Source organism: Myripristis murdjan, chromosome 15 (assembly GCF_902150065.1).
Source record: "Myripristis murdjan chromosome 15, fMyrMur1.1, whole genome shotgun sequence".
NCBI classification, from domain to species: domain Eukaryota; kingdom Metazoa; phylum Chordata; class Actinopteri; order Holocentriformes; family Holocentridae; genus Myripristis; species Myripristis murdjan.
This window is the reverse complement of record NC_043994.1, coordinates 16,045,089-16,065,380: the sequence shown is the minus strand read 5'-3', so window position 1 is coordinate 16,065,380 and position 20,292 is coordinate 16,045,089. Positions and strand designations below refer to the sequence as shown.

General features: G+C 40.7%; 1 protein-coding gene across 6 annotated transcripts in view; it reads left to right on the top strand.

Annotated features, from left to right (window-relative positions):
• Positions 1-20,292, top strand: part of LOC115372415 (protocadherin-15) — a 234,862-nt gene that overhangs the window by 75,654 nt on the left and 138,916 nt on the right. For 5 of the 6 annotated variants that reach the window (XM_030070300.1, XM_030070295.1, XM_030070296.1 and 2 more), the window contains 2 exons: positions 5,618-5,632; positions 6,500-6,565. In XM_030070300.1, coding sequence (XP_029926160.1) covers positions 5,618-5,632; positions 6,500-6,565 — 81 coding nt within the window. The remainder of the gene's footprint in view (positions 1-5,617; positions 5,633-6,499; positions 6,566-20,292) is intronic. The other variant, XM_030070297.1, reaches the window with a different exon arrangement.

Sequence of the window (20,292 nt, the reverse complement as noted above, 5' to 3'; positions counted from 1 at the left end):
TCTTCATGCTCGTGAGGACCCAGGTCCATTACCACCATAACCAGTTTGTTCTGAGATATCTGCAGCTTTTTCTTTAGTGCCTCTGTCAGCCTGCCATACCAGGTTGTGCTGGCATAATCAAAGTGAGGCTGGACTGGGGTGGTTGCCAGTAGCCTGAGGCAATCTCTGTCAAGTAGATGGGCTTCTCTGGACAAGAATTTGACTCTGGCATTTACTTTCCCTAGTACCTGCATGACCATTCCTTCTCCCCCTAGATTGTCATCCTGCACACAGCCCAATGTTTTACTATTTTGTGACCTATTATGACCTTTGAACGTAGCTCCACCTTGAGCTGAGGTGCCTTCTTCAGCCTGGGGTTGGATCCAAACAGGTTTTTTCTTGTTATAATGAGAACTTGTTGTCGGAGAACCAAATGCTGATTTATGAAAGGTCCTCTCCAAGCCTTCTTCGGGGTATGCTTATTGTTTCATGACAGATGAGCAGGGTTGGATCATCTGCATATACAGCTTGCATTTCTCATGTTGTTTTTATACAACAGGAACAGCCAGTGCCTCGAGGCACTTCTTTAAGGCTAGCCATAGCCTGTAAGCTTGGCATTAGAAACTGTGCCGGTCAGCTAAGTAAAAGGTGAACCATTTTAACCTAATAATATCCAATCCCACGGCCTTCAACCTCACTTGTCAGTAGAAGTTGGTTCACAGTGTCAAAGGCCTTTCGATGGTCAAGTAAGAATATGCCACACAGTTTACCCTTTGTCTGTTTTGCTTCTGATGGCACTGGTTAGAAAAAGAAGGCATGAATCATTGGAATATTTCTTTCAAAACCCCGATTGTAATTTCTATAGAAGATCTTGTTTGCTAGCATGCTCACCTTGTCGCTTACCAAAACCTGAAAATGAGTGCTGCCTTTTTTTTTTTTTTTTTTTTTTTTTTTTTTGACAAACTGATCACGTGCACCCCCTCATCTGAACACATAGTGAACTGATCGCTGTGCATGAAGAGCCTGTGTGTCATGTGCCTGTAAAACATGCACGAGACTCAGCTACTGTCTCAGATAATGTTGCCTGGATGTTACAGGCCGGTGTTCAATTACGCAAGTTGACTTTGTAGCACAAGTATTCCCGTTATCAGCAGCATGTCATCTTGGTGTCTATTAAATGTTAAAATTTTAATGTCACAGGGGCTGGTCCATGCCCTAGTGTAAGAAACATTTCTACACACAAACACACACAAAACTTGTAGAACACAGATCTATCTGTACTTACATCTTCTAATATCTTGCCTGCATGTAGATGAATCTGTTAGTTGCTTGAGTTTGAGAGTTTTACCATCCTCAGCCGCACTGACAGGCCTGTCCACCATGCAGATTAAGCATCCATTTGAACATTGTTAGAGGTGGTAGATTACATGTCAGTAACACTGTGATACATAACGGCATTCGTAAAATTTATTAAGAAACATGTTGTTTTTCTCAAATACCTCTCTATCTGTTCTCTCCTTACTTATCCATGTTGAAATATACAAATGATGGAAATTATGATTGCTAATTGTATAACTGTACTGTATAACTTTTTTTGTTTGTTTGTTTTGTTTTGTTTTGTTTTTCCTCAAATAGGCCTATTGTGCAGCCCTGGTTCCCTCCAAGCTTTGTTATTTCCTCAATCTATTGGCACATGTTGCAACCTCTTTGTGGCAATGTGTTTGCTTCACCACCTGCTTCCTTCTTCTCTGTTCCATCAGCATTTATTCAATGTCTGTTTTCTTGCACTATGACTGTGGCCCCCATGTTGCTGTCAGAGTGCTCAAATCCCTTGACCACACTTCACAGGTGTTGAATAAGAAGGTAACTCAAGCAGAGAATCATCAATACAAAGATATTTGCACTTACATGTGTTTTTAACAGGCTTTGTCCTGTGCACATTTAGCCTATACTGTTCTTTCATCTGGTATCAGATATTATTGTCATTGTTCTGACTTTCCTGTGCTTGATAGCAACAACCAAGCTCACCGCTGGTGTCTGCAGCAAATGGTACACCCATAAATGTCCTGAATGTCATTGAAAAACCAATTTCAGACAAACGGGGGTGGGGGATTTACATATGTACACAGAAGGTCAGAGACTGATAAGGTATAATACATCCTGTGTATTTATTGTCAGCTGAACCATGGAAGACAGTTGTAAAGAGGAAGTCAAATAATACAGTGTACCCATCCATTCATGAATGACCCACAGTTTTTTAGAGCATTGTGGATGCTGTCACACTTGATTCAGTTCTTGAGCTTGATTGCCATGCAAAATCATTCTCAAGCCTGATTACCAGAATTGTTGGAAATCTAAATTTCATTACAGCAAGCTTTTCTTTCTGAAGAGTGCATGCATAGTATGCGGTCCCATGTAGCCGCATGCCTCTCTCCCTGAGCTGTGTGGTTAACTGTGCCTCTCCACTCAGCTATCCTGCTGTTCTGCTCTGTATTGATTTTTACTGGTAATCATGCTAAACAATTGCTTCAAATCTCTGCATTTCTCTATATTGATTGTGTGTGCGCGTGTGTATGGTGTGCCCTTGCCAGTATGCACAAAAGTGTGTGAACATTTTTCTTTCTTCTTCATCCCCTTTCTTTCTCTCTTTCTATTTGATGTATTGTTTATCCTCTGTCCTCATCCTGTTTCTCCATGTTACTCTGCATGTCAGAGATATACTCCACCGCATTGTTGGAAAAGCTATGCTCTCTTTTGCAGTCTCAAACAGCACCCTTCTGTTTGCACCACAATGTATAATGCCATTTCTCTGGCACTGCTGCTATATTCCCCCTCTGAACCAAGTTAGCCCGATGCCTCCTGACTCAAGGATGTCATTTTTTAGGATTGGTCCTGGTCTGCCAGATAAGTGGATAAGTCTGTAATCAGCTTTCCGATGGTGTGTGTTTGTGTGTGTGGTATATCCACTGTAACACTATAGGTTTCATGCTGGATCATTACCTTGAAGAGCATTGCAGGCAGGGGTATTGAGGAGTTTTGGCACAAAGTCTGACGCTTGCCTGTGTGAATCCAGAGAGCCAAGGGATGGGCCAGTGGTAGGGAAACATTTGTGATATTCTGTGGATATGGTAGGAGGTTTTCTCAAACCAAGGAAACCTGGATGAAGAAAATCACTCAAAAATAACACCAGCTGCTTAAAGATGTAAACATAGCAAGAGACTGAGACCATTTTGACAATGTAGTTGACATGACTCTCACAGATTTTGTTAGGAGTGTGCACGTGTATTTATTTGTGTGTGTGTATGTGTGTGTGTGTGTGTGTGTGTGTGTGTGTGTGTGTGTGTGTGTGTGTGTGTTTGTGTGTGTGTGTGTGTGTGTGTGTGTGTTTGTATTCTGATTGCAATAGGGGACTGTTAGTACTCCAAAAGCAGGCAATATTCTTTATCTCTGTTTGGTTCTTCCTTTTTCTCTTCAAAGCCTTTTGACATCCTTCTGTCCCACTGCCACAACAACCACTTAGACACACACACATGCATGCACACATGCACACACACACACACACACACACACACACACACTGACATATGAGCATGCACATACAAAACCAACAAAACAGGCTGCCTGTGATCCTTTAAAAAGCTTCTCAAAATGAGTGAGGCTTCTCGGGAAATAACTTTTCATTCCACGCACACAACACATATACATGCGCACACACACATACAAACACACACGCACATACACACCTATGCACACACTCTTTCTACTTCACACAGAGTATATTCTCTCAGAGCAGATTTGCATACTTATTTTGATGTTGCATGTTGTTTATGTCTCCAATTGCTAGGTGTGACCCACTTGCTCTGATCATTTTGTCGCTATTAAAGGAAACCCTCATCCTGCTATTTCTTCCCCAGATGGGTGCAGGTGTTCTAATTGCTATAAAATCATGGAACTCAAAACCCAAATACTAAGTAACACCACAGAAATTAGCAGTGCGGTGTGAGCTTGCATTGAGAATTATTCCCAAAGGATTTTTCGATTAGGGAAGGTACTGTATGCTCCACAGCAGATTCTTTTCCACCGAGAATGGATTTTCACACTTTCAGTCACATACAATATGGAGCAACGCTGTGATGTGTTCACAGGAATATTGACCAGTTCCTGAAACAAACTCAAATTGGAAGGAACAAGGAAATGAATATGCAATCGGTGACTTTAATGAAATATTGCATATTGTGGCCTCAGGTTTTCTTTGCCATTTAATTGTTAATTATCGTTCATACCTGCATTTTAGAAACAGCCTTAATTAAAATTAGAGCAACATTACATTCTGGGGTTTATACCACTGATTAATATGCGCTTTTAAACCTCCACATTAGCGAAGGGCTCATGGGCATGCATATTTGATAGGAAAACTATCCAGTGTTTTGCACCTGGCAACAGGTGCTTAGTTGCGCAATTGGAGTTAGGCAACAGAAGGTTGGTGAGAAACCCTAGAGCGCTGACTGTTGATGTGGTGTCACTGTCCATCTGTCTTTTTCTGTACCTCTCTGATTACATGTAATGTAAAAGGACACCACCTGACAGCAGGCAGCTTGTGTTTCCATATCTTACGATGTAGAGGGAGAGACGAGTTAAGAAAGAGAAAGAGAGACTGAGAAGGAATATGCAGAGTAACTTTTCTGTCATTCTGTTGTGCCTTTTTCTAGGAGCACACACAAACACTACATTTACCTTGAGAAAGTGTTTTACTTTGCAATTGGTTCATGTTTGCAATGCTCCCTGCTACCTTTCATGTTGAATAATGTCAGCTGGCAGCTGCTGGCAGCAAGGAGGGATCTGCTGACCATGTTTGTGCAAACTCTTTGTGGTTCAAGCCCCTTTCACACATGCAGTCTTTCCCTGAAATGTTCAGGAACACTTCCTGCATGTTGTAATGTGTGGGCGGGAGCAGGAATCATTATTCAGGGCAAGCTGTATTGCCAATATTCCACCTCAAGATGTAGTAACACTTCAGGGAAAATGCTGGAAAGGGTATTTTGTGAATGAAAGGCAGTAAAATTGCAGGGAGGGGCACGTAATTGGCTGCGTCCATCTGAAGAAAAACATTTCTTGTCTCATGCAATGTTACTGGACACACACAGCTCCTTGCCCACCATGTTGCCGAAAATAGAGACACCTTCCGCCACATTGGTTACGCATACATGTGGCATGTCCCATCTTCTTCCTCTGTTGAGTTTTATGGCGGTTGGCATCTTGCATTACCGCCATCTGCTTGACTGTCCCCTGCCCTATCTATTCCAGCATTGCATTGCATGTGTGAAAAGAAACAAAACAGAAATGCTCCTGAATGTAGCTGCATGTGTGAATAGTGAAAACCACTAGCAGTGCCTTAGAGGTTATCCCAGTAATTTACCAGGAACTATGTGTGAAAGAGGCTTAACATTTACTGTTTCACCACTGAGGACTCTTCTTTCTTCCCTCACCCACCCTTATGTTTCCCTCTCTCTTCTGTCTTTTCTGTTTTCTTCTTTTCTAACGTCAAAGCTCTCCCTCGACCGACTGTTTCATGCTTCTTTTTTTCTCCCATGCTTCTGCTCTGCTTCCCTCTGGCTCCACTAACCCCTGACCCGTTCAGACTGGCAGTATGATGGTAAGAGGGCAAACATTTGCATCCCTTTTCCTTCCATTTCATTCTATTTCTTTTTTCTTCGCTTTCTTTCTCTCTCTTTCTCTCTTACTCTTGCTATTGAAAAACTGTCATTTATTGTTACATTGTTACATTCTTCACTTCAGCTGCAGATCATATTGCCTTGCAGCACCTACTCACACCTTCCTCTGCACAAGACCACAACCACCCACCCACACACACACACATACACACACAGACCCTCACCCTCCCCTCTCCACCTCCCCTCCTCTCCACCTTTCCTTCTGCCCCATCTGGTGCTGTCTGTCGAGCTGCCATTACCTGTGTCTCATGTGCTCATACCGTCTCGCTGTTGTGACCTCCATCTGTGAAGCTGCTCTAGTCAATGCTGTGCTTATGATGTCGCCACATGCGTCGACCACCCTGTTTGTCCACATTTGTGTCAGTGTCTCACACAATCCATTCTTGTTGATCTTTGTACAGTAGCTGTTATTGATACTGTAATTTCTAAAGAGATATGACAGCGTGACAGCTTATGGCATGACAGATAGATGCAGAGCAGACATGCTGATATTTATGTCCTCACAGCAGTAAAACATTTACATTCCTACTGACAGCTTTTCAGATGGGGTCTTTGCAATATTGTCCTTGCATTATTATCTCCTGCATTCAGAGAGTACTGGATGTATTCAGCCCCATTTATCTTAGGGCTGCAGCCACAAGCTAATATTGTAATTCTTTTATTTCATTTTACACAGTATGCGGTCATTTTCATAAGCTGCCATGAAGTGCAATGTACTATTGCTATTTTATTTTATGATAGCTAAGTTTGTCAGTTGTAATTTTTTTCTTTTCTCTTTACTTATGCAGAGTGTAAGCTGTCCCGGTCAGGCCCCCCTGCCACCATAGTCACCATCGATGAGGAGAGCCCCAACGGTATGTACAGTGCCAAGTGGTTTCCCACCATTTCTGTATTTCACTATGGTAAACATTTCTTTGCTCAAGTGGCATGGGCTACTCTGTTGGGATTGTTTCAGGCATGCAGTATTGCTTTGGCAATGCAATACTCATGGAAGCTGGGACTGTTCAGCATTGTTAGGTAATGGAGTGTGAATAGTTTCGCTGAGGGCATGGGATTGGGACATAGGTTGCTAGGAGATGTTGTGTCAGGCATTTTGGTGTTTTAAGTTAAAAAAAAGGGGAGAAAGAAGAAAAAGCGTGTTGCTAGTTGTTGGTGGAGTGAGTGAGTGACTGAGTGAGTACAGATGGTGTTTGGCATCAAGATGTGGCATGGGGCTCCGTTAATGAATAGTCTGCTCCCCGCGCAGGTTGTCTTTACTACCTTGTACCTGGGCTGCAGCAGCTCCAGAGGACTCACTGATGCATGAAACAGATGTGAAGTACTTGTGTGGGTCAGGTGTTTTGATACTGTTCTGCTCCTCCCTCTCTCCTCCTCCTTCAAACTCTCTTTGGCCTCTCCATCACTTGCACCCACCAATCTCTCCTCTCTCTGCCCTCTCCCACCCCACCCTCCCTCCTTTGAGGGTTCCTTCCTGTGATGTGAGATTTATGGGTTTGCCTTTTGCATTTTGTAGCTGCAGTGAGTCTGTGAGTGTATGCATATCTGTATGTGACAGGGAGCGCTGAATGCTGGTTTGGGAGGAGCTATCTGTACACTGAGGGAATGAGGAATGTATTTCCATAAATGGAGCAGGTGTGTGTTTGTCTCATGCAGCAATCCCTGCAGGTATTAGTACTGCAGGTTAACAGAGTTTAATGAGCAGTACTCACTGAAGATGGGATTCGGAGCTTGTTTATACAATCAGAGTACTATTTCACAGATGCTCTACTGTGCTGCTACAGTAGTGATATGCCGGCACACGTCTGTGTGTGTGTGTGTGTGTGTGTGTGTGTGTGTGTGAGGGAGAGAGAGAGAGAGAGAGAGAGAGAGAGAGAGAGAGAGAGAGAAACTGTGATACAGATTGTTACAGTGAGAGAGAGTCTCTGTGTTTGTGTGCATGTGCATAAACCCTTATATGTGTGTATTTGCCTCCCAGGAGTATGATTGGGTGATTCAGCGTCAGGTGAGGCCCCCATTCTTCAGTGCAATAGCTTCCAATGCAGGCTGTCATACTGTCTCTCCCACTTCTTCCTGTCTATGTGTGTGGCTGTGATTTGGGGCTTTGATCGATTGCCGGGGGAATGTGCGTGACGGAGGTAGCCAAGGTTTGCATCGGAAAGCGTCCCTTGCCCCACATGTGGTGATCCTTTAGTGTGTGAGGGATTTGTGCTAATCTTCCTCATAAAGCACTCATTTACCTGGGCTATGGGTCTCTTCTGGCTCCAGCATCTTTTTATTTATCTCTCTGTGATGGAACGGCCCAGGGCCCGTCCTCCCCCTAATGGAATGTAAAACAGGCAACCCGTCATTATTGACCAAAGCAATTATCCTTCTAAATGTGTTCCATCTCTTCCCTTCTGTCACACAGAAACCATACAAATGACACATAATAAGATTCCATCTTTTCCAGGCATTCGCTTTTGTATTCATTTACGTCAGTGAATGGAAAACCAAACAACATTATCACCTGTCTTTCTGGCTTCGTTTGGTCGGGTCAGAAAAATAATAACCTTTCTCTCCCTTTTCCCCTTGGCTTGTCACAAGGACAAATTTTACACCAGTCACAGGAATGAGCAGTATAGAGGTCCCAGTGGCAGAGGCGTGTAGTTAAAAAACATGGTAACATTTGAAGCTGTCAAGAAAGTGTTCTGTCAACAGTCGTTTATTCACTGATTGTCTGAGTTGGAATTATATTTGACACATTTAAGGCAGCAGACCTTGGCAAAGACATTTTGAAATAGCCTTTTTTTCTTGGTTCCTCTGTTTTTCATTACAGCTTGCTGTGTTTTAGTCTAGGAGGGTTTCCCTTAAGAGAAACGGATGGTCATGGGGGGATACCAAGCCAGTTGTTTAAATGAAGCATAACATGTTTAATTTATCCAAGCTGCTGCTTCTGCAGGCCCACTGACAGGTGCCAGACACAACGCATAAACTCGCAACCACTTAAAGAGAAGATCTCTATTGGGAAGACAAAGCTTGTTTTCTATAGGCCCCTGTGCTTATTCAGCGTATAAGCCAAATCCAAAAGCAGTTAATCGGATTGAAGAGATTGCTATCTAGTTGAGGAGGGATAGGGGCTGCAGCGGTTGAGGGGAGAGGAAACAGAGACAGGGTGTATTTTCTCATTGATTGAATGCTTCCTACAACAGCAGTGGGAAATCGGTGTGTCCATAAATGAGGATGCTGTCTCCTAGCTTTTATCTTGTCTCTACGAATTCATGATTTGTATCAACTGTTGCCTGAAGCGTGTGAGGATCCTCTCTCCCTCATGCATATTGAGCTACAGCTCATAGGAAATCATAAATGAGTGTTGCTGAAGGGCTTTATTAAAAATAAGTCAATTTAACATTCTTTGATGTGCTGTATATGCCAAGGTGGATTCACTTTAGAGACTGATAGATTATTGTATCCACTAGGAGGCCTGACATCCACTTGATTGAGAATTAAAGTAATATAACGTCATAGGTTGATAATACAAGCAATGTATGGGGTGGGCGATATAGATTTCCCACAGAATGACACTGTATAGTAGGCTGGAGTAATAGTTGTAAAAATACATTACTAATTTCTTACTATTTCTTATTTCACCATCTTAATTCTAGTTGACCTAAATTTAGTGTTTTTACTCCATTTTACCCTGCTCACCTTGCTTGCCCTCCCTTCAGCCCAAAAATCACGACCTGTACCCTGAAATTTTTTCACCCGCAATTTCATTTTCACAACAGCCAGGTGAGCTGCATTTGCTATGAATGACAGATCAAAACAGTCAAAAGGAACATGGCATTGTATGACACTTCCTTTGTCCAATAATCAGTCGTAGTGAAGCATTTAAGGTGCCATAAAGGTAACAAATTTGCCAAATTCTACTCGGGGGGTGATGTGAAACTAATGGTGATAATGGGAAACCCTGAATGGGTTTAATTAGTATATTTGGGTGGCTGTTAATATAACAGGGCAGTGTGGAGAACACTGAACTAATTCTGTGTCAGAGGCTGAAGCTGCTGTGTTTGTTGTTGTGGTGAGAGAACACTGGAGGCTGTTCAGCAGGGTATGCAGAACCATCAGCATGTCATCATGCTGCTATATCATTGATATGATGATATGACACTTGTTGTGTACAAATTTATACTGGTATTATCATGAATGATATGATATGGCACAGCCCTAGTACCAGCCTCTTAAATGTGTACTTAACCTTCAGCAACTCCCCTTGGGCATAAATGCTAACCCTAACCCTAATTCACCTATGGTAGAAGAATGGAGTATAGGCTAGTTCACTTGAGTGCACCATTTCTTTTACACAGAGAGTCTTAGAGCTTTCAACTACTGACTATATCCCACTAATGATATTTCAACAAGGTCACAGGCTTACTGTGCACTGCTGTATATGGTAGCTCAGGAGACAGATAACCTGCTGAGGAAAACATTATGTATTAATACCAGTGTTAAAAGGACAATACCAGTGTCTTGGGCTTGGAAAATAGATTCTCCCTTAGATGATGTGTCAAGGTAGTAGGACACCTGGGGGTTGAATTGAGCCTTATGAAATTTATACAATTGTGCTTTCATGAGATATTTACACATAATATATTTTTTATGAACAGTCATTAGCGAAGTGAATATAATGGCCAACAAGGTAGAGATAAATAATAAAACACCTACAACTGTCTGATAAGTTCAGAAATTAAATATCCTTTACTGTAATGCAGCCTTTAAAACCAGGAAAAGACAGCATTTACGCCATATTATGAAACTGTGAGAGCCAGAATCCATGAAAAAAAATAAAATAAAATAAAATAGTTTTATATCACAGTTTTGACATAATATCAATATATCACCCAGCATAACCATTTAAGCTGTTTGAGGCAATTTTGCAGATCCATGCGAAGCCTCTTAGGATACTGAAATGGCATAAAAATGGCTAACATTTACTTCAGTTGTGGAAAAAACATGCCTGAAGTATTTCCTGCTATCAAGGCAAAAATTACATAATGTCAAAAAGCTGTATTGTTGCCTCAAATGCATTACCTTTCAGTATAGCTTTGCAGCATAAGCATTCCATCTGCTAAAATAATACTAAAAAAAATGTAATAATAAAGAACAAACTGTTGAATAAGATGTTGATGACAGTAGAGACTTCAGTTGAGAGCAGCATTTCTATTAGGCACTGCAATGTAAGGCACTTCTTACCTCTCCAACACTTTGCATTGGTTTTATGGCCTCTCACTGTAAGAAGTACCCTGGAAAATCATTCATCTGATGAAAAGGAGACACTTGTGAGGAAACCTTGCTTGCCTTGCCTCTGCCTCTCAGACCACAACTCAGTCAGTGTTCATTAGACAAACAAAGAAGTGACAACTGAGTCTGTGTGAGGATGAGGAGAGAGAGACAGTCGCAACTTCTATTTCAGTGATTTGCTCTGGTCTAAAGTAAGCTCCTTGCCTTCACCCTCTCATCAGTATCTAGTGTCAGTATCTAGTGCCTAGCGCCTGTGATGTCTTGCCTCTCTTTATAGACCCAAGACAACTAGCCAAAGAGCAAGTCTGACACGGCACTAGACGAACTGACATTGCCAAAATGATGGCAAACAGCGAGAAAATAGTGTGCAGATGCTAAATGCCATTCAGTCTGTGGAAAGGTCTCGCGTCTCTTCCAGGATGACAAGCTTTCTCAGAGAGCGGTGAAGGCTTTCTTCCAGAGGAAAATACCAGGTCCTGTCAGAGACTGGTGTGCCTCCAGGACTTGAAAGCCTCAGGGGCAGCTCTAGAAAGTATTAAATGTGTTAGCAGGTTTAAACAATTAATGAGATGAGCTGGGCTACGTGACTGTTTTTCTCAGCCGCTATGGACTCATTAGCTTCTCTCCCTAAAGTTAATTCAATCCCTCACACTATTTTTCTCTCCCTAGTTTGTCATTCCTTCTGCCACACTCTTGTTGCTTTCCCTCACCTGAATTTTGTTTTTCACTGTATCTCAGTGTGATTCTTTCTTTCTGTTTTTCTCTCATTTTCTCTGGCGAAATTTTGTAGATTTTATAGCCATCCAAACTCAGACACAGAAATCAGATTCAGCTTCATAAGACACACATCCAGGCAGAAAGAGTTTATATTTCATAAGTGATGACTGGAACACAGTCTCCTCCTCCAAAGTTGCCAGCTAAAATTCTTAACCTTAGCCAGCCACAATGTGATGCTGGGGCTGGGTGATTTGGACAAATCAAATATCACAACGTTTGACGGAATACATTGTTATCAATATTGCGACACTATTATAGGGATAACTATGGGTGCTTCACAAACTATTTATATAATAAGAATAACCATTAGTAATGTGGATATGATGAAAAAATTGCATCCCTTTAATGCAACAGTTGTTCAAAATCATGATATAAGAATATCCAGAAACCCAGACAATATCTTGTCTTATATCGTAATACTGATGTAATATGTAATGCAATCAATTTCCCCCGATAGTTGCAAAGCTTATAATCTGTTTTAGACTTCTGAACATCATATCAATTTGACAAATCAAGCTAATACTGTCTGTTATACAGTATTATAAGGTGAATATGGCCTAGTTAGCTGTTGGCTTGGTTGGAGCTAAATGTGTGAAAAAAGCAAATTTTACATTGCTTTATGGGGAAAAAAATCAGCGTTGAATCCCTCACTATAGCTGTTGTTCATGTAAACATGTGTATTATTATTATTATTATCACCACCTCTAATTATCCAATTATGACGATGCCTCACTCTGATCTGCCAGGCTGCAGTGTCCTGCTTATAAACAGTTCTAGCTGTCTGCAAGGTACCAAACTGATGTATGGAGCGTCTGTGCAAACCAGTTCCAGAGTACACCGAGAATAAGGCTCCGTCATTGGCTGAGCGCATGAACAGGCCACACAGTCACATGGTGTGCAACCTCGGGTGCCAAACTTAATATTATGGACTTTATTATTATAGAGTTTATTTTTGCTGCCTTTGTGACGCATGTTGTAATGTTGATTTTGAAGTGTTCTATAAATAAAGATTGTTATTATTATTATTATTATTATTATTATTATTAATAATAATAATAATAGTAGTAGTAGTGGTAGTAGTAGTAGTAGTAGTAGTAGTAGTATTTATTATTATAGGTCAGTGATTATTAGTGATTAATGTGTTATAAGTGAATAAGTTAAATATTGAAAAAAAAATTATGATGTGACTAATTAAATTCACACTTAATGTGATCAATACAAAATTACTAGCATTTTAATTTCAATGAGTCAATTAATAATTACATATGATTATTTTTCCTTTAAGATATGCACATATTGCTGAATTTACAATTTGTAAAATAAATAAATAAATACTTGCTCTGTCTGCATGGGCCAAACGGTGTGCTCTGTGAAATTGCATTGGCGTGAGGACCCTTTAGACTCAACTGACAAAAATTGCATTGAGTCTACATGGTTCTCAACATCAGCTTGAGACACTCAATAATAATGTGTTTATTCCACATTTTTGGTTGGTTAACCCACTCCATTCATGTTTTTTTTTTTTTTTTTTCATGTTTTTTGCTAGACAGTCTGCTGCTATAATGACGTGCTCGCTCTGCTTCTTTGGAATTGGTTTCCAATTTGAGCATGTATGGGTGAATTACCCCCATATCACCATTTAAACGTTTGAATAGAGACTGGGACTATTTGCATATTCAAAAATGAATGCATACTAAGTGAGGATAAAGGTGTCGAGTTAGAAACTAAGTGATTTTTAAGGCATGGATGGGTTTTTCTCATGGAAAAAAAATCTTCTTAAGATGCAGTTTTGTTAACCAGAGATGAGTATTTAAGGGTTTAATCAGTGCCAGGAATGGGTCTTACTTAAATCACAATTTTACAAAGTACATTTGAAGTTTTAGATGCCTTTGTTTGATTAAAAGACATGCAGCCACTGTGCTTATGCACAATAATGGCATGTCGAATCCACACTGTAGTAACAGGAGTGCTCACTGCCCAGCTGGTGGCCTGGCGTCCCTCACGCTCTGCTGTCAGTAGGTTGTAGCACGTTGTTCATACTAGTGAGCCAGTGCAATGTCAGGGAGCGTGATCCTGATCTGGCTGGCCGGACAGAGGCCCACCTGACTGTTTGCCATCACAGTTCTCCCCAATCCAACCCACATTACAGTGGTATACCCATTACGCAGTGAACCTGCTAATGGTCATTTTGTGTGTGTGTGTGTGTGTGTGTTTTTTTTTTAAATTGCAACATTTACATTTGAATCAAATTAATTGCATTATACGATGGTTTAAGAGTACATTCATTTATCAATAGTCAGAAGTAAGTGTGTTTAACGCAAATGGAGTTGTTTGTCTGTAAGATGTTTTTTCCAGTCATCCAAGAGGCTTCATCAGTTCTAATGAATGAGGAGAGTCCCAGACATTTCAACTTTTGAGGTTTATTCACACTTTGATGTCACATGAGGGTTGTTAAGGTGGCCTGGCGGTCATCTTAAGCCGTCTTCACACACAAACTCTCCACAATGAGCGGATGATCAGGTGCGGACTTAAGTCAGAGGAGATTGTCTGCATTCACAGCTACAAGAAATACTCTGTATGTTTTTGGCAAGGGGTGGTGCCTGGGATTTTGGTGACACTACACTTTATAGAGTAAAGTAATGGAATATTTTTTTGTAATATCTGTTTTTAGTGTTGCACGTTTTTATGGTCCCTGCACACAGCTGGCAGTTCATAGAGACCAGTGTTTATTATCCACGTTGGAGAACTTCTTGTTTTGGTGAAAATCAGCTTGCAGCTTTACCAAAATATGCCAGGGTTGACCATGCATGAGGCAGGACAGACACCGTCTCGCTTGCCACCGTGCCTCCCTCCTGCCCTGTTCACACACCGGCTCAGCTCAACATTTTGCGCTCTCAGGTCTAGGGAGCTGGGAGGGTCATGTGTGGTACAACTGATATGACATTTGTGTTTGCACATACAGCTCCATCAGCTAACATTGATATAACTTGCGGTGTAGTGCATGTGTGAAAGGGTCATCAGAGTCACCTGAATAGAGGTGTTAATGGGTGTGAAACTGCCTGGGAAGAGATGTCGGGAGGGCATAGTAAGTTGCTGATCTCACCATCTATCAGCAACTTGGGGTTTGGCTCAGTGGCAAAGTGTCTTCAAGACAAACAACAAGTCCAGCTGCCATTGATTTATTACGTGTTAATGTAGTATGACCTGGCTGACTGAGACTCCTCACAGTCATAGTCATTACAGGCTTCACAGTGGTTGGCTAAAGGAGTGCTGGTTCACGGTTGGCTGTGTTGGAGGGGGCGACTTCCCTCTAGTTGGCAACTTGGGAAGTCACTGGTGCACGGTTAGATTTCTCTTGAAGCTGAATCTCAATCAAAAAAACTGAATTTGGCAACAACAAATTTAAAATTATAGCACATGTTAAATCCAATCATAATCATATTGTCTTTCAAGCCTTTCCAGCCGTTCTCAAATTACGTCCAACAAATTCAAAATTTGAATTAATTTATTCAGCCAATCCAGTATTTTAAATTAACCAGCTCAACATGAGCATGCCAAATCCAAATTTCTGCAATTCAAGTACAATCTCTTCTAGCACGAATATATTTGCATACTTAAACACATACTTAAAATTGCTTAGCTTGTTTAGTTATTTATCTGTTCAAAGTGATTAAAAGTTGGCATATTTACTGTAGGATTTGGTTAATGATATTTTCTAATGTTGCACTCAACATGCTATAAAAAATATGGCTGTTGTTGTGACAAAAAATAGGCCCAAAATATGCATTATGTTTTCATTTGAAACAATGTGGTGGTGGGCATTGTGTATTAAATTGTCCCACCTTCCATTTTATTGAATTTCTTTCCTGTAGGTTTACAAATGTACCAAATGTCAAAATCCCACTTCTAACTGCACTAAAATTTCAATGGCCAAAAAGCATAAGGAAACAATGACAATTTGACTGACACAAATTTTGTGTAATTAAATGTCTGTGCAGTGCTGAAGCAGTACTAATGGATAAATGCACTGTAGAGGCATGATGGGGTGTTTAAACTATCATTATTAATTATAAGTGATTTTGAAAAGCACAGCACACAGGGCTGGAATATAGCATTCAGTAATACAAATCATTTTACTGTGATATAATATTAAGCAAAAGTCTAACATGAATGTAAAACCACTAAAGTTTGAATTTATTTAAATTATGTTTCATACTGCAGTGACAAAGGCAGGTCTGATTTGGCTGATCAAAATTTTGGAAATTACTGTTCTGTCTTATAATTCTAGCATGCAGCCGAATAATCACATCTGGCCAGCTCTGGAGGCCAGGCTGGAGTTACCCCAGTGGTCAGTTTGATTTTATGGAGCTGTGATTCTGTTATTCAAACAACTAAAGTTGTTTGTGTGTGTGTGTGTGTGTGTGTGTGTGTGTGTGTGTGTGTGTGTGTGTGTGTGTGTGTGTGTGTGTGCGTGTGTGTACATGTGTGCGTGCCTGCGTGCGTTTCTGCGTGCGAGTGTGCACATGTGTGCATGTGGAGCGTGTTTGTGTTACAACCAGTGTCTGCTTGTTTGTGCATGTGTGAAACTGTGTGTGGAGAGTGAGAGAGAGCGAGAGAGAGAGAGAGAGAGAGAGAGATGAGAGTGAGAGAGAGAGAGAGAGAGTACAAGTGTGAAGATGTCGCATGAGTTTGTGAATTCTACTGTTGTATAATTTTCTGCAGATGCCTGATTATGGTGTGAATGTTACTCTCTTTCTCTTTTTCTCTCTCAGACACACACATACTCACACACTCCCCCACACACTCACACACACAGACACACCCACACTGGTGTTCATTCACTGCTATGATCACGGCGAGTTGTAATGATTGCTAGGGTAGCAATATATAATTAGACAGTGGCTGAAAGGGCAGGATTACTATACAGCACCTGTTCATGTGGATTAGAGAGCAAAGGGGGAGGGGAAGATATCCAGTGAGGCTTATATTGCTTGTGTTTCCTCTGTTATATACCTTATCTCTCAGCCTCATACAGAGCACATGAACTATGTCAATACAAGATCGATATTTTGTGAAGTCTGCATGAAATAATGATTAATTGTGTTTATTTGACATGATTGATGGTAAACCCTCTCTTGTTTCCACAAGATGAAGTCCTGTGATTATCAAATCTGAAGTGGCATATCCCAGCCTATATCACTGCATCTGCCTGGCGCTAATTAGAGTACTAGCCATGTTAATGCCGTTGTTTTCCATAGAAGCGTGGAACGTATTTTACTGTTTGATGTGCAAATAAAGACACCAATTATAGCACGGTGAGGCGATAAGTGGTCAGCATAATTAGATCTGTTTTTGTAGTACTTTTAATCACTTTGCCTTTGTATTTACCCTCATTAGGCTATAGAAATAGGTCTTTCATGTGTTGCACTGCACTATATCATAATTTGCATGAGCGTATTTGTCTTTCTATGGGGTTTCCAATATCCATGTAAAATGCTCAGTCTCTGCAATGCAAATCACCTCTGAGTCAAATTGCTAAATCTAACATAATGTGTTTACTTTATGCTCAATCAGAGAAAATCACAAAATATTAAGTTAACATTCAGCACTAAACTCATCCAAACAATTTTGGTTTCCCTCAGCACAGTCATTTTCTTTTTTCTTTTTTTTCTTTTTTTTTTGCTTTTGTTTTTGTTTTGTTTTGAAGGTGATGAAAAATGCCTTTTTATGAGTGCTAGTCCTGGCGTGAGCACAAAACCCACACTGCATTATTCAATTGGTTTTCTCCTGAATATGGTGGGATTGTCAACTTAGATTAATGTTGTCATTGTACAATATGTTTTTTTTATTCACATCTCTCAGGGAATCCTGGGTGTACTTTCACTGCAGCAGCTACCCATATTTACGTGGAAAGACTGTAGAGCAGAATTATTGTTGCCTGTATACAACACTGTAGTGTGACCCAATACAATATAGATATCACTGCAAAATTTCAAATGTAACTTGTCTGGCTGAATATTGCCAGGGAATACACAATACAGTCTGTCTCATATTATGCAAAACAGGTTAGAAAAGCTTTCCGATTCAGTGATGAGGGAGTGAAAATCCACCTTAAAGCAGAATTGACATTCTAAAAGATATTTAAACATGAACAAATCTATCATAAAGCAAAAGAGGCAACTTGCTCTCTCTCAGTGGCAGCAGCAGGAGACAGATCCTGGAGCTGCTCCATTGGCAGCGAGCAGGAGGCCAACTTTGTGGACACCATAATGGCACCCCGGGTTATATTAATGATGCTGGCATTTTCTGACTCATAATCGTTACTGCTCCAATGAAATTAAGGCTAATCAAAACATCTTTGAGTGTGTGGAGTCAAACTGCAAGTAATTGTTAACAGAGAACTCCCAGGTTTTCTATTTTGATGACCTGAAAGTCTCCTTTGTCTGTCTTCATGTGCATAGTTCAGCAATTCCATCATTAGATTAAAAGGTTAAGGTTTTTTAACCTTTATGAAATCCACTCCACTATCTTATTTTCCATTCAAAAGGTATAAACATATTTAACATGAATATGATAGTCATACAAATAATTGTAATATATTAACATCACAATGCTGACAAAAAATAAATAAATACATAAATAAATAAATTAAAAAAAAAAAAAAAAAAACCTCAGACACTGCCTATATTGTTGAATTTGTTTGTGTGCTTGTTAGCCGGTGATTTGCATTTCCACTCCTAATGGGATACAGAGCATTCATCAATTAATTTCCAGCAGATTGTAATGAGATCCTGGATTGGCTTAATCCCCGCATTAGGCTGAGCAGGCATTAAAAAGATTGGTCACTCATATTTCATAATTAGAACTCATTTCCAAATAGATTACACAAAATTGCATGCAGGATATACAGTAGGAACAGTAGGGAAGCTGCTATGCAAGTTGGGACCTGATTGGTTGTGAATATTTTATGAGAAACACATTCTCTGCTCAGTCTGTGTGGGCATAGATTTGTGTGTTGGATGAATGGGAGACCGTTGAGTCATGTTTGTCTCTTTTCAAAATCTATGCTACCTACTGTTTGCCTCCTTCAGCAGGTAATTAAAGTGAATGGCTAGTTGCCAAAGTTTGGTGAACTCCACCTTTATATTTGATGGAGAGTGTCCCCAGGAGCGCACTGACTGCTGAGACAAGCTTTTGTAGCTTTTCGTAGCTTCATCCCAGGAAGCCAGGCTGGCAGAATTCTTGAGAAGAAGCGTGGCACAGAGATAAGAAATAACTTATTGGCCCTTGGTTTCAGATTGTTGTAATAAGCACAAAATGGAGTGACAAGATATGCTGCTGGGACATTGTTAAGGAGCTCATTGCTATCCACGACTCAGCTATATGCTGAGGCTGAGCCAGACTGGCACCAGCAGCCTTGATCTCCCTAGCCATTGCTTAGGTCTGGAAAATAATCACACAATCCCTCTAGTTACTCCTCAGTGAGACAGAAAGAGATGAAATGGCTGTGAAACACAAACCGAGAGAGGGGGAAGTAGCCAGGCCTTGTGTTTTTTAGGTGGGCATTCTGCAGCGGTATTTTTAATGGGCTTGCATTGTGAAGAGCCTTGAGTCTGGCTGGCTGACCGAGAGCGTGATGGGGGCTTTAAGCTAATCAGAATGCTTTCACTCACATACCAGATTTAGCACCAGGGGCCAACAGTGCACAACTGAGAAGCAAGTGCTTAGTATTCGGCAAACCCAGTATTGTGTCCAGAGGCAAACCATTTTCTTGTCTTTTAAGAGCTTTTTGCATAGTATGCTATATGGTGTACCACACAGAGCCATTTTCTCGGCATGGCAGAGCTCAGTGTGGTTCCATCTTTGCAGTACAGTGTTAATTTTGTCAGTGAAGATAATGACGAAAAATGTTCAACAACACCTTTTTTTCCCCATGACTAAGACAAGATGAAATGAGCTAAAAACAAATCATAGATAATAACAGCTATGATGACATGTGTGTTTGGTTTTCGTAGATGAGACAAGACAGGACGAAAATGTTATAAGTAGATTGTCAGACATTAGAAGATATAACCTTGCAGTGTGCTGCCTTGTCATTGGTTGAATTGGTTGACCCTGATCCCCAGCCACAGCCACACAGGTACACAGATTTCACTATGATTCAAGCAACACTCAAATCAAGCACATTGGCTTGGTTGGAAGAAAACATAGATTTATGGACACACTTTACTGATACCACTGCAGAAAAATAAAACACCAGGCACAGTAGTAACAGATGCCCTGTGACTTCTACTTGAATACTGGAATACTGAGTGACTACGTTTACATGGACACCATATTCCAGTTCGGGTCAATATTCTGGTTAAGGTAATTTTCCGAATAAGGTGTTTATATGCGCTGCAGCAACTGGAATATTGCGTTTACATGTTACTTGGCATATTCCCGTGTTTCGGCGTATTCTACGCTCTTATGTAATGCAACACTCAACCTGCAGGGGCAGTAGTACGCGTATAGGCGTCTGTTCTGC